This window comes from Echeneis naucrates, chromosome 12 (assembly GCF_900963305.1).
Source record: "Echeneis naucrates chromosome 12, fEcheNa1.1, whole genome shotgun sequence".
Classification (NCBI taxonomy): domain Eukaryota; kingdom Metazoa; phylum Chordata; class Actinopteri; order Carangiformes; family Echeneidae; genus Echeneis; species Echeneis naucrates.
The window spans coordinates 17,645,815-17,673,286 of record NC_042522.1 but is presented as its reverse complement, the minus strand read 5'-3'; the positions used below and the strand labels follow the sequence as shown (position 1 = coordinate 17,673,286).

Below are 27,472 nucleotides of genomic sequence, written 5' to 3'. Positions count from 1 at the left end.
TAAATTCCCCCTTTTCTACCAAAGCAGCCGTGACCCTGGAGGTGAGATCTGGTATCTGGCACCAAGACATCAGCAACAGAACCTTTAAGTCCTGGAACCTGCAAGGTGGAGCCTCCGTGGATCGACGTGGACTTGGACTTGTTTGTTGAGCACATCCCACAGATGCTGAATCGGACTGGGATCTGGGGAATTTGGAGCCTCCTGAAGCATTGTTGCTGTGTGGCAGGGAGCCTTATCCTGCTGAGAGAGGCCACTGCCATCAGGGAATGCTGTTTCCCTGAAGAGCTGGACTTCTGGCCTGCAGCAGCAACGTTTGGTTTGGTGTTACGTGTCAGAGAAACATCCACATTGTCCAAAGCCTCACACACCCGACGTCAAAGAAAACCTTCTTCCATTGCTCCAAGGTCCAGATCTGATGTACACTGCTCCATTTTGGTGGTGGACATCCTGACCGGACCAGTCTGAGGCGCCTCCAGCAGTTTGAGCTACTGTGGATCATCTGTTGGAGCGCTAATGACCCCTGACCGGCCGTGACCCTGCCGCTGGTTCACTGCTTTTCCCCTCCTTGGACCACGTCTGGTATAAAGGTGGCAAAAGAAAAGAATAAATGAGCGGGAAAACTTGTCTCTCGTGCTTTTAAATTATGTTGTGTTGTTTTTTTAGCTGTCTTTAAGCCGTGTCAAAGACAAATTTCCATTGTTAGCAACTGGACAGTAAAGTTTTTCTAATTCTCTGTAAACAAAAAAAATTGCTTCCTCTCCGCCTGTTTGAACACATATGGGAGATTCTGGACCAAAATGCTTGATGGTGCTCTTCCCTTCCATCACACACACACACACACACACATAGAAACACACTCATTTGCATACAAAAATTAGCAGAAAAAACATTCATAATTGATTGAAACCAGCAACAAAAACATTCCGGCGTGTACAAAAACTATTGAAGATGGAAACAATTTGTAATCAACACAAGGCAGGAGGCTTTTGTTGGGATATATTTGTGAGGAACAATAATATTTAATCTGTATTGTGTCGTCGAACTCTTCCTGCCTTGCTTTTACTCTCCACCATAAAGCTGCGTTTATTGTAAAGGCGTGGACGTTCACCTGCTTCCCCTGTGTGCAGTCACACACATGCATCCCTTCTGCACAGCGCGGACTTGAAATCTAGGAGTTCGAACAGTGTTTTGCACAAACTTGAACTTTTTCCTTTTTTTGCGTTATTGTCGGCACAGCTGCCTCCTCGTTCATGCCCCATCAAGGGTCACTGCTACTGCCCTTTAGCAAAATCTGTCAGGTCCTCTCTGACGCAGATCCGTTTCCTGTCAAAGTGAGATTTTTATTGTTCCAAGGGAGCAGGCTCCAGAATCTGACTCCCTCAGCCTTTTCCTGTTTCCTCTGAAAGAGGAAGTGCTGCTATGCTTCAGTTTTTTTTTTATTTTTTCTTTGTTTCCCCCTCCTCCTCCTCCTCCTCCTGCTGCTGCATCTTCTCTGGGACAAATCTGGACTGCAAAACTTTGCTTGTGTCGGCCAAGTCTTGATTTCAAAGAATGAAAAGAGTTCCTTAAAATTAGATACCCACCTACTTTGGTTTCTCTCTCACACAAACAAGCACATGCTGATTTTACATCCTATATTCTGAAGCTCCTCCTCTGAGCGATCAGCCTTGAAGGGGTGTGTTGGTGCGTCTCACCTGCGACCCCGAAGTGAAGCTTTCCCATGGCTCCTCGGCACGTAGAGGTACTTCATACAAATACTTCTTTGTATGGAGGGAGGGCCCTTTTTTTTAAAAAAAAAAAAGGACACACATTAATTTATCATTTCAAAACAAAAGAGAAAAAAAACGTAAGCTTGTAAAATGTGAATGAACGTCAGGTCGTTTCTCATCATAAATTTAGATTAGATAAGTAATCCGTGCTCTGGTTCATGCCCCCTGAAGCTCAGCAACTGAACCATAAATGTGTGTCAGGCAGTTGTATACGCTTAACTGTGCGAGGATGTTGTGTGGTTACGCATGTTCTTAAAATGACAAATGAGTCCTGGTTGTCAGACTAATCCAAGTCAAGCTCGCCTTCGAGGCAGAGAGGAAGATCAGCCTTTTCTGTCTTCGGTACGTCACGTCAGAAGCTGCGACTCAAAAGCTGTTCAGGCTCACATTAGGTACCTGATCTGAACCCTGATGGCCTGACCCCCCCCCCACCTCGATGCGTCAGCTGCAATGACTTCTCCTTGTTCTCTAGAGAGCCACTCAGACAGGTGTGCTGGATCATGAAGAAAAAAAAAATTGTTGCAAGAGCCCCGAAACTTCACAAACAGAGCGTGAATGATTAGACGTGTGCTGTGTTTGTTTTTCTTCTCCAGATTTGGCAACATCAAATTTAGCAAAAGGGTTTCAGTTGTTTTGTGAATTTGGAAAGCGCAGCAGAGCAAACAACCTCACTGCATACCTCTTTTTGTTTTTCACCGCTGTCCTGTTCTGCTTGAAAGCTCAGGAACTACACCCTTTTTTTTTTTTTTTAATTTTGCTGTCAACCAACCGTTAATTGGATTACGGTGTCGAAGATCAACAAATACAGCATCTCAAAATTTGCAAATAAAAATGAATAGGTTATATTTTTTGTGTTTGCATTTCCTGAGCTCTGTGTGTGTGTGTGTGTGTGGTGGTGTGGGGGGGCTTCTTCCTTATCGTGCAACTGTTTGAGTTAAACAAGCTGCAATTTAACAGATTGGATCTCCTTAAATGCTGTAAACACGAACCTATATGAGCTGCCATTGAGCCACCAACTGAACTACCTAAAATAACACCGATGTGACATGAAGCCAGGCAGCCATTAGAGTCTGTAAGTACAAATAACCCGCCAGTGCTGTTGATTCCTGCGTTTTCCTCTGGACTGCAAAGGCAGCAGGAGAAGGCCTTGAAGTGCACACTTATTTGTTGCCTCCTTAAAGTGTCTGCACCACAATGGGGGCAGAAAAATGCTTCAGAATCAGATTCGTGGAGCAGGATTTGAGCAGGATGGAGAGTGTTTGTGCAGGAGAAGGTTTTTATCAGCGCCAAACACTCACAGGAATTCCGGTTTGGGATTGTCCGTCCAATTCCTGCGTTCCACAGGAAGCTCTGCATAAAAAGCAACTGAAAAACGCCCAAAGACATTTCATTTGCCGCCGGCCGACTCACGGGGAGCACCTCGAATCGAGGTTTGGGGGTTTTTCTTATTTCAAACCACCAAACCGACCGACCCCGAGCTTTAAAAAGAAGCCTCCGCCATGGAAGAGCCCTCTAACGCACCGCTCCGGCGGCTCGTGCCCGGCGCCGCCGCTCAGCCTGCGCGCGCACACGCACCTGACGACCCCAAACTGCGACGGTAAGATTTTTTTTTCTGTCCACTTCACCTTAAACTAATTATTATTATTTTTACTCAAATAGACTGAAAGGTTCACGATAACAACTTTATTTCATTTTTAGAGCAGCATTCATAAAACTGAGCTTTATGACTGAGACTCCTTTCCAGGTTTATTATTATTATTAAATCAAACATTTTAGACATGAAGTGTCTCAGGTGGGGAAAGAGTCAGTGTGTCAGACATTTCTCTTTTACTACGCCAAAATACAAGTCATTTCCATAAAGTTCCTGTGAAGAGGAAATGCCATGAAAACTAGAACTGGCCTAATTCCTTATTCTTGCCTTGATATTTTACTTACTCACTAATTAAGGCCTGTTCATTATTGACCTAATTTGCCTTGAACACAAACACACTAAAACAGTAAAAACATGATGAATGCCCTTAATGACACCAATTTACCACCAAACTTTGGCAGATGTTCCATTTGCACATACAGGAAGTGTTTATGGGGATGTCTTGATTTACCTCTTACTTCCCATTTGGCTGCTCAGGTGCAGATCTGAACAGTTCAAGTCGTCTGGAGATCTTTTTAAATGTTGTCCAGGAGGTGATGGTGGATAAAATCCACCTCCTTCAGCTCTTCTCTTTTAATGGGAACTTACCCTTTAATTCAATTAAAAAAGAAAAATCATTAAAAAAAAAGAAAAAAAAAAAGTGAAGTCAGGATGGTCTGTGCCATGACGTCACCCCCACCCTGCGGTGCAGGCGGTGTGAGTTGCGGGACACCCAGCTGAAGGAGTGGGGGGGAGGTCCTTCCATCACCCCCCACGCTCCCTGACAGTCCGAGCTCCGGGAGAAGACCTGACCGGGAGCGGACTTTTTTATTCCCGGACTCTTCCACTCTTCACGGCGGACTTGAAACGGGACCGTGCGCGTTTTCTCCACTTCCTGTTTGTGCGTTATTTAATTTGAATTTGAATTCATTTATATATATATATTTTTTTTTATTTGTGGGAGTCAATCTTAGGGAGGCTGATTGCTCATTTGCACGGTTTGTGACCGTCTCACCGTCTCCATGCATGCGCCTGCTTGTTGAATGGGCCCGTCTGGCTTGTGCGTGCGTGTTCTCCGCGCAATCCCCGCATGTTGCTCGAGGCAGAAATGCGGTTTGATGCGTTTGTGTTGAACCTTTTGGCTGAATGTGTGCGGATGTAACTTTGTGTGAGCTCCAGATTCTGCTCCGTGCCGTCAAAGTGCGCCCTCTCACGGCCAATGTGAGCCGGAGGAGGATTTTATTTGGACAAATGAAACATAAAACACGAGCAGATGCAGATGCAAACGCATGTTCTGACTCCTGTGGTGGAAATGTATTCTCTGAGATTCAGGCGTAGCTTTTATTTTACCATCCAGCCCAAAGAATGATAAATAGCGTTTTTCAACACCACCCAGCTTTGTATGAACTTTTTGGAGAGCTTTCTGTTTCTTTACCAGTGTGGTGATGCTTTAAATGTCACACACGTTCAAAGCCCCCCCCCCCACACACACACACACACACACACTCCTCTTCCTTTCCTCCCCTGGGAGTTACACTCGCTGTGGTGATTTGTGAATGAACGCTGGCTCTGGATGTGAGTCCTGTCTCCAGGCTCTGTGCCAGCAGGGGATAAGAGAGACATGCAAGCCTGTCAACCAAGGCTGAGCATCACCTCTAGGATGAGCAGCCCCCCCCCCTCCCCCCTGAACAGATGTGGGCTGGGGTCCCTTTAACCTGGCGGGCTGACTCCAACGCTCCGTTACACATTTTCCTGGGGCTCAGTATCTGCTCTGCCTCAACAACATGCCTGCAGGATAACATCAGAGCAGGAGCAGGTCCAAGCTGACTGTCATCCTTCCTCAGTCCTCCGTTTAATCCTCTGTGTGTAATAATGTGGCTAACTTGGTGTGAAGGGATAAGATTTGTGTGAAAGCACGGATCTTTTGTGTCGTAGTCTCTCGGTCCGTGCAGGTGAAGGTCAGCAAGAGTTCAGCCAGCGTTGCCCTCTGTGTATGGAGTACATAAGTACATGTGATGGATAAATACCCCCCTGAATGGGGCTTTTTTTTCTGAGCTCTGAGCCTCCTTTTAAGCTCGCTGAGGTCAGAAATCAGCCACTAAAACCAGTCCGGTCAGGCATCCAAACATCGGCCCTGACAGCATGTTATCAACTGCTGGAGCTCTGCTGGGCTGCTCTCCGCGTCGGGAACATGAACTCCTCTTGGGCATTTGTGGCCACACAAATCAAAATATTCAGTTTAAAACACAAACAAGACATAGGTCAGATCTTTAGAGTCGGCCATAAAAATGCTTTAGGCCTGAGGACGTTGTCTACGTAAGTCAGCGCTCCCCCTCTGCCCCCTTTCTCAGTTTTAAATCACTCACCAGGGAAACGTATAGTTAAAAGTCAGAGTGATCATGATAAATGATGAACGATTATGGCTCTTTTATGGTTATTGGTAAAAAGTGAAACCAAACAAAGAAGAAACTGTCCTGGAATTCAACCTCCTGGCTGACATTTTAATTAAAAGAACAGTAAGCTCCTCCTCCGTCTTGTTCTGAAGAGCCATACTGCACAGCTCAAATTTATTCCCATCACAATAAGTATGAGCACTCTGCAGTTTGTCATCTTGTGTAGTGACTTGAAGACTTCTGACGCCTCTTTCTTTTTAAGGACCAAGAGTAAAACCTCTGCTGTTTCTCACCCCCCCCCCCCCCTTTTTACCCTACCTGCCCCTGTCAGACACTAATGATAAATGGCAGCGCTCCTATAAATGGGTGCTGGTTTTTTTTAATGTGCACTAATGGTTTTGAGAGACGGGGTGGTCTGGTGTGCTCTTGCAGACCCCTCCGGTGCTTCTGCAGAGGAATGAAATGTATTTCATTCATGTTTTTGTCGGACAGTTTTGCAGGATGGAAAACGGGACCTGAATCTTTTTAGCCTCATCATCATCATCCCTTCTCCTTCACAGGTAGCCGGAGTCGCCCCTCCAGGAGGAAGACGTACGCGCTCCAGAGCCAGGAGACGTTGGCTGCTGTCCGCCAGTCCCGCCTCCCCTCCCTCCCCCAGGCCCTCACCCCGACCCGCCCCTGCCCTCCCCTTCGTCGTCCTCCTCCTCTCCCCTCCGGCGGGCACAGAGAAGAGTCTGTGAGAGAGCGAGCCAGCGAAGGAAACGTGGGAAAGAGGAAGACGATGTACCAAACGCTGCTGCTCTCCTCCTCCCTCTTCATCCTTCATGCGATGGGCACTCCCCAGTTCTCCGGTCACCACGGGTAACGGCTCACTTGTACTCCTTCCTGTGTTTATTGTGGCCTGTCTCTTTGGTACGTGAGCCCCCCCAGCTGTGGATCTCCACTTCAGCTGTCTTTCAGACCTGTTTGGTCACATGACATTTAAACACTCTCTCAGGACTGCAGCCCCATTCCTCCGCCCCCGCCCCCAGAAGGAGGCTCATGTTGTCATTTTCAGTTGATTTGCACAAAAACCAAAATAAACTGAAAGTCAAATGAAAGGTCAGGTGGAGCCAGAGAGGTCAAAGGCCAACTCCAGACTCTGACACATTGGGGGAGTGATTACATGAGTCAGTCACGAGCAGTTAGGCTGCACGCCAGCTCTTCGTCCATCCATCCATCTTCAACCGCTTATCCGAAGTCGGGTCACGGGGGTAACAGCTTTAGCAAGGAGCCTCAGACTTTCCCGGCAACCTCCGGGGCCAACGAGGAGAAATAATCTCTCCCAGTTGGACATGCCAGGAACACCTCCGAAGGGAGACGACCTGGTGGCATCCTTCTTGGATGCCCGAACCACCTCAACTGGCTCCTTTCCAACTCTGAGGTTATTTAATCTGAATCACTTTTGGGGACAATTAGGGCCTAAACATCTCTTAGAAAATGACTTTGTAAGCAGTAAAATAAAAAATGATCCGACAGCAGCTCGTCTTCGGGCTATTTTCAGCTATTTTCAGGTCACTTTTAATATTTGATCTCCCGTCTCATCCCTTTTATGGCAGGAGGAGGGTGTGTGGCCGAGACCTCCGTCACAGCGTTGTCACGGCAACGGAGTCCTACGTCCAGCCTGTGCACAAGCCCTACATCACCCTGTGTCAGGGGCATCGCGTCTGCAGCACTTACAAGTGAGACTCAACACAACATATTTTAGTTTTCTTTGGTTTTGGGGTTTGTTTGGGGTTTTTTTTTGTTTTGGTTTATTTTTTTTTTCTTGCACTTTTGTCACTCGAGCTGAACGGTGCTGTCTGTGTTGTACTGTACATGAGGAGAGCTGGAGTCATACCAGTGTCCAAACATTTTACCAATTAAGCCCCGATAAGATGTTTATTTAATTAAGGGATAAACAGTGCTTGGCATGTTGAGGAAGGCAGAGGGTTGGGGAGCAGTCTTAAATAGATCTAGATTTTCTCCCAAACACACACACATGCAAATATGCATTTTGCACAGAACTGGGTCATGATGGCACATATTTGGTTGGAATCTAAATATCAAGCAAACTACGGGAAATGAACTGCCTGCCTGCAGAGACTTCGGTTGTGTTTATTTTGGACGGCATCTCCCTTCATACTTAGGCGCTCTCAATCTCTCTCCCTCCAGCTCTGATGCTTTCTACCCCCCCTTAACATTTCCTCCATTTTAATCTTTTTCTCCTTCTTTTTTTTTAACTCTTCCCTCACCACCAAAGTTGGGTTTCACTTTGAGTTGTTTTGTTTTCCAGGATTTAGCGCATTAGGTGGGCAGGCCTCAGACAGTTACAGGCCCCTCAGTCCCACGGCAGTTTTCCTGGCTTTGAAATTTGTCATCTTTAGGTATCGGTTTATCACCCCGCATCTTTCCTCAGAAACTAAACATACTAAGTACGCTCTGATTTTGCATCTCTTCTCTGGTCCCATGACCCCCCCCCCCCCCATCATCTCTGGTGCACTCGTTGAAGTCACTGCTCTGTGGTTTCAGTATGCCACAATGATATTCCCATTCCCTCATGAGCATTCTTGGGAGACAGACCGCACAGCCACGTAAGGCGATGCTGTCACCAATAACCAGAAATCCCTGACCGGCTGCTGTGTGTGTGTCTGTGCTTTTGTCAGGACTGTGTACTCGGTGGCGTACCGGCAGGTGAGCAGAGCGGCGTCAACTTCGCATTCCTACCTGGAGTGTTGCCCGGGCTGGCGCAGGCTTCACTCTCACAACTGCAACCAAGGTAACAGGAAGGGGCGGTCACCTGCACGTTCAAAAAAATACTAAAGAAACAGGAAGCTAACGTGTTCGCTTGGCACATAGAGAGGAACCCTTTGTTTATTTAAAGTTTAAAAAAATTACATGTTAAAAAAAAAAAAAAGAGGAACTGAGACAAATTTAGGTTTTATTGCTATGAGCTGAGAACTGCCAGAAAATTATCTCAGCTAACTGTCCCCTTGAATGTGTCTTCCAGCTGTGTGTGGACAAGCCTGTCTGAATGGAGGCACCTGCCTAAGACCCAACCAGTGTTCCTGTCCGCTCGGCTGGACGGGCCACCAGTGCCAAACAGGTGAATGCACATCCGCCTGCGTGTTCACACGCACAAATGCACAACACACTTGTGCATTAACCAATCTCCTTGTCTCTGCTGTCGGTCAGATGTGGACGAGTGTTGCGAGCGTCGGCCGTGCGCCCAGGAGTGTGTGAACACCGCTGGCAGCTATCGATGTGCTTGCAGGGGCGGCTACAGGCTCGCCAGAGATGGGCGCTCTTGTCAAAGCCTTCCTCCCACTCCTCCTCCTCCTGCTCCCCCAGCTCCACCTACTCGTCCTGCCACGCTCCCCCCTCCCACCCAGACCGGCCAGACAGCAGTGGGTGGTCACCCTGATGCGGGTAAATGAGCGGCACAGACGTGTGTGAGTGCGTTCAGAGAGTGTAATTTCATGTCTTGCAGCAGCATAAAGTGTCTGGAGCGCAGAAGGAAGGAACATAGCCAGCTTCGCGGCCCATTATTACTTTTGGTACGCGCTATGCCACTCTCAACTCGTACCGTGAGTAATAATGCACTGCGACTGGTGCCGACTCCAGACGGATGTGATGTGGTCTGGCCCCCGTGCAGTGAGACCGGGACCAGTTGGACTTTGATAATGACTCTGTTGGCAAACATCTGACTCCCATATAGCTCCCATGTTAATACAGTCGCACTCGTATCCCACACACTCCATTAGTTTTCTATAAAAATGTTGTAATGTTTTCTCTCACCATGAAAAAGTGGATTCTCATTTGTCTGACCTTCTGGTATCCTAGCAACTAATAACAATAATAATCCCACCCCTCTACTTCTCTGTATCTACAAATGTGGTAATTGACCTGAGGATATTTCTGTTTAATCCGTGTCAGTGCTATCTCTCTTTTGGGAATTTATGCAACATGAAACCTTCAAGAAATCCCCCCCCCACACACACACTTCTAATTTCTCCCAAATCCTGTAAATCTAAAGGAGGCGCTGTCTCATCCAAAGTAAAAAAAAAAACAAGAAAAAATGTGTATTTTAATCTGAGACTGCCAAATTTCTTGTGCACTGCTTCAAACCCCCTTTTTGTTTATCAGTGTTCCTGAAAGGGTTTAAAAAAAAAAACAACAAAAAAACAAAAAAAACAGAATGAAAACTGCTCAGCTGGAATGAGCCCGTTCACTCCCACGACTCTGCGTGATATGGATTGATGAGGTTCTTCCAAGAGTGGCTGAGTCATGAAAAAGATAGAAAAACACATGAAGGAAGTTATTTATGGGAGCGTGTTTGGTTTCAGTTACCGAGCTTCAGTTCTATCTGTTCATGGGAGCCTGTCGGAGGGATGTTGAAGGAGACTGCAGATATAAACAGGTCCAAGTGAGGGGGGTGGGGGGGGGTGGGGGCCTCCGGCCTGCCAAGCTGCTGTGGAGGAGTGTTGGACGGCGTCTCAGTCTCCATCTTCTTCTCTTTCTTCCCCCCACCACGACGTCTCCCTCTCTTCACTCTGCACTTGGCCAACACTTAAATTCTCATTCCAGCTCCATCAACCCTGTCTGCTGGGGGTCATCGCCCAACTACCCGCCCCCTCCTACACACACACAATTTTTTTTCCTCCCCCTGTTTCTCAACTCATTCTTGTATCAGTAATGGACCACATCTGGGAGAGATTGAGCAGAGATTGAGCCGCCGCTCCGGTACAGCCAGAGTTTTTCCTAATTCTGCATCCCGATCTTGGTCCTGCTCAACCCCCCCCCCCCCCCCCCCCCCACCCCTTCCCACCCCCACCGCCGAGCTGGGACATTCTCCAAGGCAGCAGAACTGATGCATGTTTTCAGGATGAATGAACGGGTCTGTGTCTATTTCTAGTGGCCTTTCGTTCAGCTTGTGCATCAGCCTTTTTTGTTGTTCCCATATCCATCTTTCCCCCCATCTGTGCCTAACACCCCCCCCCCCCCCCCCCCCCCCCCCCCCCCCACCACCACCACCACCAAGGCCTCCCTGCAGCTCTGTGAGCCATTTCCTGGTTTGTAGTTTAGGGACGTTTCAGTGGCCATGAATCATTCAAGCGGAGGGACTGATGGGAACAGGATGCCCTCCCCAAGAACACCGGACAAACATGAGTCGTTCTGGCTGCAGATCAGTTCACTCACCATCCTGTCTGCGTGTGTTTGTCTGGTTTGTGCAGGTGGAGGCTTCAGCCTGGCCGAGAACATGACGGAGGAGGTTCAGAGCCTGAGGAACAGAGTGGAGCTCCTGGAGAAGGTAGACTCACCTTTTGAATAAGACTTTTCAGCCCACAAGCTGTAGGTCCTTTGAAATGCCGCAGCTGCTTTTTAATATTTTTGTTTCATGGGATTTATAAAAATCCGGCCTGTGTTCAGTGTAAACAAAGATTTCCCTCCCCTCTGTCTGCAGAAGCTGCAGTTGGTCTTAACCCCGTTCAGCAGTTTCTTCCCACTGTCGCTGGATGAGGGCCTGTCGGAGAAGACCACCTTACTGTCCCACTCCTTCCAGCAGCTGGACCGCATCGACTCTCTCAGCGAGCAGATCGGCTTCCTGGAGGAGCGCCTCGGCACATGTGAGTGGCTGCCGGATCCAACTTTTGGTCGCACAGAGCTGAGAACGGAGAACTTAAGACGAGGGTGAAAATCCACACAGAATTCCAACTTCCTTAAGAGGATCAGGGACCTTGTGAAAACCCAAATGCAAGAGTTGTCAGTAATTGAATAAAATTAAAGCCATTAAAGGCCATTTTCATAAAATCCTGTAACAACACGATACAATCTTGTGTCTGTAATGTTATAACTATCCTGGCAGTGACATAGTGGAATAAAATTCTGAGTTCAGCTAAGATTGATTTACAGGTATTTGATGAAAAACCAAAATATTCATGGACATCCAACTGTGACATTTGCGATGGGGTTCCCTACCTGCATGTCAGACCTCTAACCCCAGCCTGCAGTTTAACACAGCCAGCCCCGGAGGCTGCAGCTTCTTTATTACTGATCTTTATGACATTAAGAGCTTTATCATATTTAGGTTTATTTCATTATGTCCCATTTTTGCATTTTGGGATGTCAGATTGTGAACCTCCCAGCTCCGTCAAAGTTCAACAGGGCTGAATTTGACACCAAAGATAGATGTGATTTATGAAGAAACTTTTCGGCTCTTCTCTCCTGCAGGTTCTTGTCAGGAGAATTAACCACGAACATCATCACCACCACCGCCACCATCATCATCAGGCCTGAAGCCCACAGCAACACAACGGCTGGATAATGTGTGTGTGAGAGAGAGCGGGCTGGCAGCACACACACACTCTGTCATCATCTGCCCCCCCCCCCATTTTCTTTCCCATTCAATCACTGTCAAATACTTGATTTTGTTAAAGTACCTGTGGAAGGGTCAGTGTCATTACATCACCCCCCCGACCACTTTGTTTCTGTTTGTTTTTGCATCAGTGCAGCTGTGTCCTCTGTCTGAGCCCCAGATGTGGACATCTGTATTTATCTATTTAAATTATGATTAGTTAGTCGTTTCTCTCCAGTAGTTTTTTTTTCCTTTTTTTACTAGTTTTGTAACATTTTGTAATAAAAATTAACCTTAATCAAAACACACTGTGTGAAAGTCACGTCGGCACAGCCGAGGAAAGATTTGACAAACTCCACGTCGGTCCAACGTCACACCGAGCGGCTGGAGGAGTCCTCAGATCCCAGAACATCTACGACGAGCCGTGCATTCAGAATACAGCTTCATCAGAAACACACATTACTTTCTAATGTGAACTGCACTTATTTCAGATTCTGCTGCCTGAAGTCCCACTGATGTCCCTCAATAACGTGTCACTTAAGAGAAAAGCATCTCAAAAGAGTAAATGTAAAGTATGAAAAAGTCTGGGCTTTATTATGCAGAACATTTTCTATCCTTACCATGTTTCCTGACCACAGTGGGGGCTTTTTATTTATTACAGCCCGAATAACCACCGGAAATTTGGGAGGCAGTGGAGACATGCAGTAAAGGGTAAAGATCAGGGTTTGATATGCCTGTTTGGTATAAACCCTAAAAAAGTTCAAGTCCTGCCTTCAAAAGGAATAAAACAAATGTGACTTTGTTCTCCATATAAATTCATAAAACTTATTAAAGCGGGTTTACTTATCTTTCCTTTAATAAAATCAGACCTCCAGGAGTCAATAGACATAAATAAGATGACCTTTTCTGCATTAAAATTTGTTAATTGACAATCACATTTTTCATTTAAGTTTGACATTGAAGAAAAAAACAAAAAACAAATCAAACACAAAAGAACAAAATGCTCATCTAAAAATTGTGCTTGAGTACATTTACTTTCCATGACTGATTTTAATAGAAATCACAGCAGGAAGCGAAGCAGGCATATCAGTGCACAAAACTTAAAAAGAAAAAGAATTCATTTTTATTTATTCTTTTGCAAGGCATTCACATCTACCCAGGATAGGTGAAATCAAGAACACTACGTCACCAATATGAAACCCGAGACTATAATGGGTGTCTATACCATGTGTGCATGTTTACACACATACAGTACAACAGGGGGACCACACACGTACAGGGCTCTGTTTCTCGTGTCCATCTAAAGCTACCACTGACTACATTTTAATAGCTTTGGTGAAAATCAGAGGAGGGAAAAAAAAAAAAATAAAATTTGAAATTCCTTTTTATTTATTTATTTTTCTGACACCCAAACTCAGCATGAAAGGTGCTTTATTAAGGTTGAGAATACTTTTTTAAAAATCTTTTCCAGAATCTTAAATATTACTTTCGTAAACGGCTGCCCAAAGAAGAAACAAAAAGACTAAGAAAGTAAAAGAAAAAAATTAACCAGCGGGGGGTTATTGCAGAGCCTGTTAGCCAGTGATTCAAGCTCATGATGCAAAGCGTACAATTCACACATTTCTGTCAAACTAAGAGAGAAATGCATGGATAAAAGCACAAAATGCATATGGTGTAGCCCATATTTTGGAAGAAATCAATTTGGTACTCTAAACATTCATACCATTTTCTGAAAATGTTAAATCTGCTCTTACAGTAAGAATAAAAGTGAATATATTCAGACAATGGGGGTAAAAAAGAAAAAAAAAAAACACTTGGGAAAAAAAAAATATAAAAATCGATTATTGTTAATAGGGGACAACATTACACACTGGCCTTTAACATGTATGAATAAACCCCTGACTGTCATGTACTTAAAGCTTAACAGGTATCAGTAAAGCTACTGATGGCTGATTACCAACGTATAATAAATCCATTCACATTGTAATTGTGTGTGAGAGTGCACAACAACAGGTCAGTCAAAATTAACATTTGCAATATCTAATGCCGATACTTTGCAAGACAGCCAAGTTTAAAATAACTTAAAAAAAATGAAAGTCAAAACAATAAGATGTAACTAGTACATAAATACATTCTCAGATGGGGTTTGATGGATCAAAGGGGCTTCGTAAACAGCGTAAAAGGCAGTGAGTAATGTGAGAAATGTGAAATCTATCTGGTTAGGCTTCACCATCAGTAAAAATAAAAAAAAAATAAAAAAAACCCTGATCAGAAACAAGTGAAACAATCCAAAGTGCAACAGTTTCAACAACAACAAATCAGATTTAAGGCCAAAATCTGCACAGGATGATTTTCTTAAAAATCATCATTGGAATATTCTCTTTGAGGTTAAGTTATAATAATTAAATCACAATGAAAAACAATGTTATTCACCTTCATATTAATTCAAAACAGGGAGAACAACCCTTCACATTTCCAATTAACAAAATACAAATGAAATAATTAAAATCTGAGATGTCGAGGTTATTAGTAATTAGTGAGCATTTCATCAGAGCAAACAGAAATTGGATCCAAATAATCCCATTAATAGCAAGAACCCCCCCTCTCATTGGTACAGGTTAACTGTATTACAGGTAAAATATTCTGTCATGGCACAGCAGGTGGCTTGCACTTTGGAACAGTAATGCTAAAACAGTTGGACATTGCACTTTAAGAAATCCCCCTTTTTTTGACACATCTTATGTAGGTTTACTTGTGAGTTCCCTCTGAGGAGCAAAAAATGTGGGAAAAATAAAAGAAATAGTGTGGAAATAAAAAAAAAATAATAATACAGGCAGAAGACACTTGCTGCTAAATGATGCACACGCAGGTTATGTCAAAATATTTTGGAGCGACCAACTGAGAAAGCACAAGGATACACACCACCGATGCATGACAGTGGAGACTGATCAGTCCACCGGAGTCCATTAACTCAGTACAGATGGCTGCTGTTCTACGCTGCGTCTCGTAACCTCGAATTCCTTCGCTTTCTGACATCATGGAGCGTGTCGATGAGCCAATATGGATAGGGAGCTGAATTCACAGCGACAGAACTAAAGAAGTCCCCGGTCAACCGCATGTTGACCTTTACCCTCCACGTACTCCACCCCCTCGTGGAGACCCCACTTCTTTTGTCTTTAGGCTAGACACTGGAATGCAGAAAGGGGGGAGAACCCACTAAAAAGGAGGGAAGGAAGGAGTTGGGGTTCTCTGAATATGTATGTGAGTGTGTTTGTGTCTAAAGACAACTAAAGCAAAGGCAGCGTGAGAGAACCACAAACACCCACCGACATTTATGAACAGAAAATACAATGGTATACATGGTATATCTGCCGAACAGAAGTACAGGAGGGAAAAAAACAAAAACAAAAAAAGTCCCACAAAGTGCAAAATGGAAATAAAGTCAGAGAGAAACAAAAGCAGGCTTCCAAAGTCGGGGAACAAAGCAAAGGTTGAAGGTGGACAGAGCCATCCAAAAAAAGGCATGCATGAAGAACACCACACATCCATACTGTTCGGCTCGCCGTCCGTCACTCCGCTCACAGCGTTCAGAGCAGCGCCGCTGCAGACACAGTGAGGGTCAGGACTGACTGTGCTGTATGGTCAGGCCAGAGGCGGACTGGACCAGGCGTCGACTAGACAAGAGATTTCATGACAAGACACCTGTGTCATGTTGTTTCCTGGCCAGGTAATGGGACAACTTGGGCAGAGGGGCGGCAGGGCGGGGGTGGGGAGGAGTGGGTCTCAGAAAGAGATAAAGGAGAAAGTGAGGCGGAGGTACGGTAAATGTTCAGTGCCTCAAAGGCCCGTTGCTCTGGGTTACAGAGTCAGAGATGTCCAGGAAGGCAGAACGCATCAGCTTGAAGGATTTCTCGGAGAGGGATGACACATCGTCTGACGTCATCCCCTTTGTCTCGATCTTTGGAAGGATCTTCAATCTGATGGTCCCTGTGGAGGCACAAAACTTTACTGGTGCTCTTGCAGAACATCAAGCAGCTCTCTGGGCAGAGATTTGGATTAGTAAAGAGGGAGATTTGGGGGTGGGGGGATAGCTGAGTTACCTGATTTGAATTCCTTTTGTTTTCGTAGGTAGAAGTTGCTGTAGGAGGAGAAAACAACGGGTATGATGGGCACCTGGAAAACAGAGAAAAAGATGAGAAACCCAAAATAACATCGCCTCATAGTTTCCATGTTAAGATTTGACTTCTCTTTACATTTTATGGTTTTCTTTCTCATACACGAACCCATACATGAGAAACAAACAGGCAGGAATGCTTAACTGTACTCTCACACACACACAAAAAAAAAAAAACATCAGCGCAACACAAGCAATCTTCATCCTTTCCACTTCAGCTAATCGAGCCACAGTTGCTCTCTTGAGACCTCGAGTGGCCCTTCAACAGGACCGCCTGAGCCAAACGTGGCTCCCCCTGGGGGCTGTCCTGCTTCCACTCAATCGGGCCGAGCACGAATGGAAAAGGCTGCGCTCTGTAACTCGGCAGGAGCAAATGCGGAGAGATTGAAATAGTTGATGTTCACGCAGAAACAGTCGCCAGTGTGAAGCGAAGCCAACGGGGGGTGGGGGGGGACAAAAAAAAACAGACCTCAAAATTAAGCTGCTTAACCACCTCACATCAACCAAAAAAAGTTCTCCTGTTAACATCTACGCACTATTTGGAAAACAAAAACCAGTCCTGCACTGTCGAGCCAGCAGGGGCCCCTCCATTAGTAAACATTAATACATTTGCTAATTTGGAGCAGCGGGGCTTTATTTTTGTAGCCTCTCCGTCTGAGTGCATTTCCAACACAAAGTGATATGAATCTTTAGCAACCAGTTATGAAAAAAATGGGGGGAGCGGGGTGTCATACTATCATAAAATCATAAGCTCAAAATTTGGATGCATTTTCTTTTTTCTTTATTTTTGCTTTAATTCATTCCACCTGCCTGACCCTGAATGCTCGACTCAAAACATCAGCTCAAGGATAAAGACCTCCCGCATGCAGACACCCGGAGAGAAGGCTCATAAAGGCACCGAGCTGAGCTGTCAGTTATTCTGGAGTCATTCTGCGGTGGGAGCTCCATCTGTCCTCACTAATAATCTGCTGTGAGGAGGAGGGGGGTAAGTTGTCTCATATAGGACGAAACAACTTCAGAGGAGTGGCGCTTACAAAGCGAAAAAAATAAGAACAAAAAAATTCTGGCGATTTCAAAACATTCCTGATTTGTAAATCTGGCTGTCTCATATGCATACCATCATTTGTTTACTGGACATGGTGAAATCACACTGTTGCCTTGTGCCATATTGGGTCGCTGGCTCCCCCATGTGTTTGGAAGAAGCACCATTCTGAAACATGACGCCTTTACTCAGAAGACAAAGATCATTCCAGCTGTTCTTCCAGCAGGCTGATCCACGAAAAGGATGAAGGTGTACGGTTACGCCACATGAAACGGCGACTTAATTCACACATAGATAAAACAGAAGTCCCAAAACAGGAAGGCAGAAAGTTGAGGGGACTTACTTGTGCCTGCACCGCCAGGTGGAAAGCCCCTTTTTTGAAAGGCAGAAGGTCACCTCGCTGGTTCCGCGTTCCTTCTGGAAACACCCACAGACGAATCTGCGAGGGTGAAAAATTCAAGGAGGGGAAGAACTGAGTTTTTCATCCTACGGCACGCTCAGTCAGTCAAAATAAAACCATGTGACCGTAATACGGAAAAGAAAAAACAACATCCAAACTGACTCATTCAGAAAAAATTTTAAACCCCTAAAAACTGGAGCTATTGAAGTACTTGTTGAATTATTCATTTTAATTTGTCAAAATAAAAATTTTTAAGTAATATTCAAGAGGCATATATTATCAGGAGACTTTAGCAAAGAGTGGACATGACATTTGCACATTTTATATAAAAATATCAATATCAATTCATATTGCAGCAAAGCCATTTTCATTTTGACACAAATGCAGCAAACAAACAAAACGCTACATCACAGGCAGATTACCTGGTCATCCAGCATGGTTTTGGCTGCGTCGGCCATGACACTCTTGGCGTCGCTGGTCTTCTTGCGGTTGATGAAGACGATGCCGCCCAGCCAGCAGATGAGGCCCACTGTGCCAGCATAGATCAGCTCCTTCTTGGCAATCATGGTGCAGCGATCTGGTAGGATTTCCATCAGGCCTGAATAACCATGAACACAAAGAAAGGTTGTGAATGAACAAGTTTGACTCTAGAAATGAATGTAATTCTTCCATGACATTATAAATTCAATTTAAAAATAAATAAATAAATAAATAAAAACCACAAACCTGGGCAAGTGTTTTCATTTGTGGATTATTGCTTCTGATATTTTTCAGTGACTGAAAACGACAGTGTGCTCTTTGTGCCGTGTAACTAAAGATTTGAAATGACTAAAACCTAAAGGACCATAAGAGCAACTTTAATATTATTCATACACACAGTGTTAAGTCTAGCAAGTTTGAGAAAAAGCACGTTTTCATGCAAGTGCTTTGCCAGTTTGTTATTATGTAAGCCCTCATTTTAATTAAGATCAGATTTGTCTCTGGATTTTAGACATTTTCCACTGAGAGGATGAAAGTTTCATTTTATTCATCATTTCAGTGGTTTGTGACAAGTGGATCCAAAATGACAAACAAAACAAAGTTCAGTTGTGTTACAGCTTGACATTTCTGTTACAATTACATTATGAACATTTCTCCCTGTGTGTCTGTAATTTTAACTATAAATCCGTAATGTAGAAAATATCCTTTGTGGACAGACAGCTGTTTGTACAGATCAATGTTCTGAGACACAGTTGCACAGAAAGTTGTGCTGTACAGTCACGCCATTACTGAAAACCAATTAAAAGACCTCTGAAGGAGAGAAAAACATGCCATCTCTCACTGGCTAAACATCAAATAACAATGGAGAAGTGAACTTCGGCCTCTCTGTCATATTTAACTGTGGCCTTGTGAAACCTGGATTTCAAGTGTAAAGTTCATTGATGAAAATTATTGCAATGCCTTGCTCTCATATTATGAAATCAGACATGTTTGATTGACCTTTGTACCAAATCTGCTGATGCAAAGGGTGGAGCAGAGTCAGATGTAATAAAGGCAAAAATAGAGGGTGCAAGTGGAAGTGAACAGAAGGGCAAGTAGAGAGAATGGGAGAATGATACAGAAGTGCATAAAACCAAAGCCTGGCTCTGGAGGTGAGGATTTTAGCACATCATCTTGAGGATGAGCAGCTATTAATGGCTGGTTGTATATGTTGGCATGGCAACTTGGACGCTAAACCAGACTCGCACCGAGTTTTCTCAGCACTAATTAGACACCTAGCTCTCCCCCTGCTGTCACTACTTGGGTCTGGAGTCTGGCCTCGTCACTCAGTAGCAGTGAAAAAGCCTCCACCAGGCTCAGACGGACAGAAAAGTGCATCTGCTAAAGAAGAAGGATGTTTAAAGACACGTGTCCAAACACAAAATCATAAACAAACATGAGATGGAACAAGATTCAGAGCCGTATTTCAACCAGCTCTTACTCAGTCTGCACAGAGTTTAAATGGTATCCGGTGAATTTATAACCACCTTTTATCTCAGATTGGATCCTGGGAGGTCAGAGATGTATGAATATTTCATTGGTGTATGTATTGATCAACGCAGACAATAGCTGTCTGTGCTAAATCCAAACCTTTAAATGCACTGTTGAAAACATTCCTGTGGTTGCATGGTGTTGTGCTGCCTATCAGACTCCAATCTGTTGGTACAAAGCTGGCACACTTTTACATGTTTTCACATGTTGTGGTTTTCACAGGACTGTTTCTTAACTCTCACTATAACCGGATTTAACCAACCTAAACCAGAAAAGCTCATTCTTCCTGGAATCAGAATAATTTTAAAGTGTGGATGTGATTAACCTCACAGGCTTCTGCATTTGGCTTAAATAAGTTCTGAGGTTTCTGTGCTAGCCTCCCCTGAGTGGGCCACATGGTACCAATGATATCCTAACTGTCTGCCTTTCTACTTTTTAGTGGCCAAGCTGATGTAATCCATATAAAATGACATTCGTTTGGCTTCTAATTACTACAGACCATTAACCTGGGGGTAAACCCTACAGCAAGACAAATTCAGGTCACTGCTCATTGGTGTGAGAGGCTGGTTTCCTCTGTCATGGTGTTAGTGAGGTGGCGACCTCAGGCACTTGTCTAACATGGGAGTGGTATTCTCTGTATTCTCTCCAATTACCTGGTCAGTCAGGTGTGTAGCAGCTCACAGAGGCTTAAGGCAGGATGATCAGAATAAAGGTCAGTGTAAAAATGACTAAATCCCTCCACTCTGACATCAACATTCATCCTTAAAAAAAGCACCTCTCCCTATACCCGCTTTCTTTAGCTCTGATATGCAAATTGTCATGTAAATAGTCAGCCAGCAGTGTGTCCATGAAGCACATGGAGCAGCAGACTGTGAATAATCCTTGTTAGTTCCACTGAGAAGCAGCAGCTTGTCCATTTTATTGGGCATGCAGTGGAGCTTCACCTCATGTTTACTCAGAAATCCCCATGGTCGGAGCTTAACCGATGCAATAGTGCACCTCTTCCAACGTGACCCTGCTGTCTACTGCAGAGAGAAATACGACATGAAGGTACTATACTACACTGAATGTACAACACTTTTTCCTCCGGTAAACATGATCTCATTTCAATCTCTGGGGAGACAAAAGGATACAAACAAAAAAATAAATAAATAAAATAAATTACTCATTTTTCATTACAAAAAACAAAAAAACAAAACCCAAAACAAATGCAGGGGAAAAGCTACCATCTGTGCAACCATCTTGCATCAGTTCTTATGATCCAAAAAGATATTTCAGTCAGTATTGAAAAATAGATGTGACTGACTAAGCTCTCATCATTGTTCCTAACTCATTTTTAAACAGGAATGACAAGTACCTGCGTTGGAAGTTTTTGATGTGACTTTACTGTCATACCGTGTGATCAAAGCTGCAGCCCTTTGCAGAGTGCCTGCGGTGCCCCAAAAGCCCAACAAGACAGAAACAAGGTAGTGATTCCTACATAGTCCGAGGTGGATGTTCTATTGATATCTAAAACTAAAGCCAACAGGTAAAACCCTGGCCTGAAATATTTTGTTCACCAAACCTCAATAGTACTTGCCTAAAACATCCAGGGAACTCTGGTGATTGGAGATGATGACATAAGGTCCCTCAGTCTGCAGATGCTCCCAGCCGCTCACTTCAAACCGAAGACCCAGGAAATACTTCACATGACGAACCAGGATGCGGATAATCCTGCAGGGGAAAAAAAGTTAATTACAGTCCGGAGTAGAGGTCACTAATCAGAGCCATGCAAACACAATGAGCTGCATATTATTAACCAACAGTGGGGCATATGAAGCCTGTGAAATACCAACATTCTACTTTAGATGGGAAGAAGAGCTCAGATAATTTCAATTTGACCTCAGACAATATAGTCATGAGTGATAGAAATGCAAGACATGTAGTAGACAATCCATGTGCAACATCAGCTTTGTTTGTTTGACGGTTGGGTAAACAATTGCCTGTAGTCAGCGCAACGCTCCAATTAGCTTTGAGGAAGAATGCCCGACCATCTGCCTATCTGAAATAAATATAGCAAAAGTTATGACACATACTTGATACTAATGTTGTAACCAAACAGCCAGCGAAAAAAAAGGTGACACGAGTGTTTCCTATAAAAGTTGTTATCTGATATATAAACTAACAATTTAAAAGCTACTTTGGTAGATTTTTGGCACCGGAAGAAATTAAAATATCCCTTCAAACAGCCCGACAGGTTTACAGCACACTGTTGTATCAGCTTATGCAGCTGTAATGGGAAACCGTTTCCTCCTTTCACATAGTATCTTGCTGACAGGAAGTAAGACCACCAATAACAGAGTGTCATATTTCTAGTGAGAAGACAAACGTAAACTCAATCCTCCCTCTCCTTTTAGCTGTTTTAACCCCATCTACTCTTCTACATGAAGGTCTTCAGCTGTTCAACGTTCAGGAAGTCATTGGTTTTGACTTCCTGAAGTCACAGTGTAGTGCGCAGATGGGTTTAATCAAAGCTCGTCTGATGACTAGTTATTGCTGGAAAAGTGGCTGACGGTATGAGGGAGAAAATATCTACAACTAATGTTGAATGCTGGAATCCTGAATGTCTCAAATTGAAAACGTTTCTTGAAGCTTGATTAATCAAGGCGCAATCGTTGATACAGTGCTCTGTGCAAAATGTTGCCTTAATTCTGACCAAAGGGTACCAATCTCTAGCTTTTACAAATATCATTTGTCCAGATTTTGGTGCAGTTAAGAGAAACCTGAGCCACTAAATACTGACCATCGAAGGTCTTGTGCTATCTATTGTGGCTCCAGCAATATCAACAGAAAACCGCAGTCTAAAAGAGTCGCCTGTGTGTCTCCTTCCACAATATTTAGTACAGTGGCTGGGGCACTGACCCTGGGCCTTCGACTGACCTTTTACATAGTTAAAAATGTTCACATCTTTGACTCAATTTAAACACTTGCACCATCTTCTGTTTATAGTAGAACTTGACCTTTGTAAAGAGAACGATAATATCTATAAAACATGTGAAGACATATCAGAGGTGACCTCTTCCCCGACTTGGAAAGCTTTCATTGAGATTCTCAACAACCACCTCTGGGGTGAGGGGTGTCATAAATCCATCCTGCAGGAAACATGCTATTCAAAATCCTCTCTCAGCAACCACTCTAACAATTTCAAGGTTAAAAAGATTTAATCCTTTCCCATTTAAATCCCTGCACCTACTTCTATTATATTCTGTTCTTGTTTGGCCTTTTCTCAACCAGAATACCCCTTCAAATAAACTGTATGAAGCAGGGCTGCCAATTTCAAATGCACCTACACTCTGCTGTTAGCCTACCAGACTGAAAAGAGGGATTGGCATTTGAGTTATAGAGCAACTCCACACTGCAATCACCTAATCAGCTCTAAATTCCTACCTATTATCTGATCATCACTTGATTGTGTTTTAACTCGTTTCTCTCCTATTGCCAAAAGCGGTCGACTGGTAGCAAACAAAAATCTAAGTGATTCAAAACTGTAGACAGACCCTCCTTTTAATGTTACTATATCTGTAGATTCCTCTATAATTGGATTGTAGAGCCACCCAAGTACAGGGATGCTCAAAAAAAAACAAAACAGGTACAGGTCACATATTAATATAGTAACATAGTAAGGATTCCTATAAAATTTGACAAAAGTGAAACATTAATACTTAAAATAAGAGTATTCCTGGAGAAATAAAATGAATTGTGTTATGGCCACAGCACAGTTTAAACGTCACAACAGCCATTCAACATGATCCAACTCTTCAGGGAATGGTTTTATCCTGGCAAAACTCAACCACAAATTTTGTATATCAAACCAGCCATTTTCTGTGTGCAACTCGCCAAAACTGGCTTCTGTTACACCAACTTGAATGACCTTCCCTCCCAGGAAAAACAGCACAGTCACTCCACATCTTCTGTCTCAGTGAAATCATCACTTCATAAATAAAATAAAATAAGAAAATCTCACGAATCCTCTCAAATTTGTTCCTTGTGTTGTCCTCATTTGTTCTTTTACAGCTGCTCTCCCAATCTGCTTTTAAGTAGTCTTTTCCTGAAACTTCTTCGCCAGGAATACATTTGCTTTTATGTTATGTCAGGAGATCCACTGTAGGGTAAATTTCCAACTTTAGTGCTCAATGCGTGTGTTTAGTCCTTCACAATGATTTCACAGTTCCAATGGTGTGTTCAAAAAGAAAGGACACTAAAGTCTGTGGTTATTCTATGTGCTTTTCTCTTATCATTTAGTACAATTCAATAGACTTTATGATACCTTGATACCAGAAATGATGATCTTTCACCTATTCTTAACTGCTGGTGGCTGTAAATGAGGGGGAGCAGGGCTTTGCAGTCTTATCTGTGTTTGTTTTTCTCAGGGGTCTGATGTGTCACAAACAAAGTTCTCAGACTGTTAAACTCATTATAGCTTAATCATGGTCAGATGTTGCTGAAAGACTGTCCCATGTGAAAAGAAGCTTGGAGGATCCATGATGATGATCTGCATCAATTGTACACTGTATGGATACGTGTATGTATCTAATAATCCACTATCTAATGACTGTTTTAACTGTTTCAAAACTGCTCAGAGCTAACAAAAAACAAAAACCCAAAAACAGTAATAATACACGTGGTTTGGATTATATAGTTAAAATGAATTTCTCTCTATAACTGGCCATTCGTGCGAATTCTGTGAAGCTGCACTAACATGAGTAATTAAGCTGGGAAGTAATGTGTCATCACAGATAAGAATGGAAAGCACGCAGATCGCCATCCCTGTGATAAATATCAATATGTGGATTTTGCTCAGATAATTTTGCCAAGCCCAAATTATTGTTATAGGGTGAATCGTGATCATCTTGGGTTAGTGCTAATCAGATAAATTTGATTACTATATGAATAAATGAAGCTCATTGTGCTTTCATAATCAAAGACAGAAGGAGGCTCTTAACCCCCTTTAAGTTCACATGACTCAATGTAATTCAATCATCACATACTACTGTCCAGATTTCAGAACCTGCAAGTGTGCATTTGATTGTTTCCCCAATAGTAAAACTACTTAACCTTTAAACCAGGATTCAGTCTAGAGTTTATCTAGCACCACAGAAGTAGAGTGATAACATACTTAGTCTAGCGTAAAAGTCACTGGTTATATAATGACTCAGCCAGTGTTGAAATAATATTAAGATTGTTCAAGGGGAATGAAATAGCCTCGGATGGATTCTTTTTATGGCCAATCCACTAAGCTGCTCTTCTGGTTCATTCCATTATTGCTAAATAAGTTGCTTTCAAATCTGCAGAGCATAATGACATTTAGGTTGGTCTGACACCAGCAGAGGTTGCATACAACCTGGCTGCTTGTGAATAAAAGGTAAGACTGACCCGTTGGCAGTTAAGAATATTGTTCCAACAAACCAGTAGTGAATCTAATTCTGGAGCTGAAGGTCAGAGGGCTGTCAGAGAAGTCATTCAGGAAACATAGAACATGAAAAATGGTAGTTCTAATGATGTACGCTTTAAGGTCAGCCACCCGACAGTCTGAGTGACGAAATTACTGTTTAATCAGACAATAACAATGGTAGTCTTTCACTGATGTTAGAGGACATAACACAGTGTGGAACCTGAACTCAAGCAATTGGAAGAAAACTAAGCCCTTGCCATTTACCTGTTGCAGTGACATCCTCCAGGCTTATAATTTATACTAGAGGCATAGCCATAGGAAGTCGCTCATATAAGTGAGAGATACTGCGTGTCTGTATTTACAATAAATTGGAAACCAACAGGAATATTTCAGGAAATGAAAGTACACCTTTAACAGTAACCCAAGTTTCATAGTTGCCTTCATACGAGTGTACTTAAAAAGGCTTGTTACCATTTCACATTCGGGTCCTGCAAGTCAGAAGTGAAGCAAACGGTCATCCCCAGACTTCAGCCCTTTGTATACCGTCAGCAAATGCCAGTGTCATGTGTGACAGTCTGCTCTGTACTTAATGAATCACAAAGCCCCCCCCCCCAGTTTGCCAGTATGTAGAACGAGTTGCCAAAACACCACTCACTCCCTGCACAAAGTAGTCTGACCCCAATTCAATCACATTGTCACAGTCAACAGGTCCTGATAACCTTTGAGGTGTCAAAAAAATCACACTGGTGCAACATGACACCGCCATCGAAGCCAACGTGCCAGCAAAATAGTTATTCCAAGAGCAGCGAGGCAGTAAGGTCTGCTGCTGTAACTGACAGGGCTGCTGTAAGCAGATGGGGGCCAAGCGAGATTTTGTCGAGGATGGGCCTCATACCTATAGTCACACAGCTCTAATCAGGGGGGAACTTGCCATCTGTCCATTCAAGGTAATTACTGGAATGCAGCAATCCACCCTCGCCTTCTAGGTTTAACCACCACCACGCCACCACCACCCACCTCCCCGACACTGACCTCAAAGGTGCACTACATTTCTAAAATGTCGGGTATCAGCCGACCTGGTCAATGTGTATGTTTCAGGTATAAAATAACTAATTTCCCCCAGGGCTACGGCCAGGCCAAGGGGTCACTGACCATTAAAGAGTAGTAGCAGTTGTTGTTGTTGTTGTATTAGTCTGCATTGACATTTACAAGCTCTAATAATGTGCCCCTGGTATACAGCGAGATCCACATTCTGACTCTCTGCAATGAGAAAAGCATGACAAGAACACATTCTTACCCTTTGAATGGAAGCTGCACAATCTAATCTCCACAAGCATGGGGATTTTAATTCAGACATGTCATAGCCTACGAGTTCGTATGTTTAGAGGTGCAGCCCGAAGTGGTACAGTGCATACTGCTATGCCTATGAGCTGATTAAATAATTAAAATTAGCTTGTGCAGTCTGTACAGTTTGTTGATGCGATTCATTGGAGAGGCTTGATATACGAGCCTCGTCTGCTCACCTGATGTAACTTAGCTAACATCAGGCATTGGGACTGGAGGAAGCGGAAGGAATTCTTACAGAAAATATAATTAAGAGAATTGCATTTATCTAGGGATGGTGTTTTTTTTTTTTTTTTTTAATAATCAGAATATGCACTGGCTTGGTTTTTGGGTGAGCATAAACGTGTTGATGTTAGCGTTGGCTGCAGCTAGCACTCTGCTGCTGCTCCTCCAGTCAGAGGGGGGCTAATGTTAGCATATCAGCGAGAGAGCGAAAATGGATCAAAAATATTTAATATTTTCTTGGTAGAACTCCTTCCAAAGGTGAGCTCAGTATTTAGACTAGAAGCCCCCTGAGGTCACAGCAGTGTTATGCCGAAATACAGAATACATCCGACTAAAAGAAAAGGGGGGGTGACGTTGCTAGCGAGCCTCCTCTGAATGTTTAATATGAACCAACGGCTGTTAGCCGGCTAACACGCTAACGCTGGCTAGCCGGCTAGTCCTCCGCGATTTTTATTATGCAAACAAAAAAAAAATCATCAACAACAACAATAACAACAAAAATCACCTCATGTTTTCGACGTCCCTGCCCCCGCTCTTCAGTATGCACAGGGGGATGGCGACCAGGGCCAGGAGCATCATCCAGGCGACGTAAAAGCACTTTTTGAAATAAAAAACAAACGTGCTGCTGGTCCACATCAGCAGCGGGACCAGCAGCAGCAGTATCACCCACAGCACCTCCAT

The 27,472-nt window shown here is 43.7% G+C and overlaps 2 protein-coding genes across 2 annotated transcripts; one reads left to right on the top strand and one right to left on the bottom strand.

Annotated features, from left to right (window-relative positions):
- Window positions 1-3,117: 3,117 nt before the first annotated feature.
- egfl7 (EGF-like-domain, multiple 7) lies at window positions 3,118-13,153 on the top strand. Its single transcript, XM_029515261.1, has 9 exons — window positions 3,118-3,366; window positions 6,353-6,653; window positions 7,391-7,513; window positions 8,477-8,589; window positions 8,821-8,916; window positions 9,006-9,239; window positions 11,045-11,121; window positions 11,275-11,437; window positions 12,042-13,153. Exons 2-9 carry the CDS (start codon window positions 6,574-6,576, stop codon window positions 12,059-12,061), a joined length of 906 nt encoding a protein of 301 aa, XP_029371121.1. The 5' UTR covers window positions 3,118-3,366; window positions 6,353-6,573; the 3' UTR covers window positions 12,062-13,153.
- On the bottom strand, window positions 12,786-27,472 carry agpat2 (1-acylglycerol-3-phosphate O-acyltransferase 2 (lysophosphatidic acid acyltransferase, beta)). Its single transcript, XM_029515262.1, has 6 exons — window positions 27,297-27,472; window positions 21,371-21,504; window positions 18,204-18,379; window positions 17,725-17,820; window positions 16,266-16,338; window positions 12,786-16,152 (listed from the first exon to the last, which is right to left on the bottom strand). Exons 1-6 carry the CDS (start codon window positions 27,470-27,472, stop codon window positions 15,995-15,997), a joined length of 813 nt encoding a protein of 270 aa, XP_029371122.1. The 3' UTR covers window positions 12,786-15,994.

Coding starts and splice junctions, on each gene's coding strand:
- egfl7 (XM_029515261.1), top strand. CDS start 6,574: ATGTACCAAACGCTGCTGCTCTCCTCCTCCCTCTTCATCCTTCATGCG. Junction 6,654..7,390: donor CAGTTCTCCGGTCACCACGG/GTAACGGCTCAC, acceptor CTTTTATGGCAG/GAGGAGGGTGTGTGGCCGAG. Junction 8,590..8,820: donor CTCTCACAACTGCAACCAAG/GTAACAGGAAGG, acceptor TGTGTCTTCCAG/CTGTGTGTGGACAAGCCTGT.
- agpat2 (XM_029515262.1), bottom strand. CDS start 27,472: ATGGAGGTGCTGTGGGTGATACTGCTGCTGCTGGTCCCGCTGCTGATG. Junction 21,505..27,296: donor AGGGACGTCGAAAACATGAG/GTGATTTTTGTT, acceptor TTTCCCCTGCAG/GATTATCCGCATCCTGGTTC. Junction 16,339..17,724: donor ACCTGGCGGTGCAGGCACAA/GTAAGTCCCCTC, acceptor TCTGTTTTCCAG/GTGCCCATCATACCCGTTGT.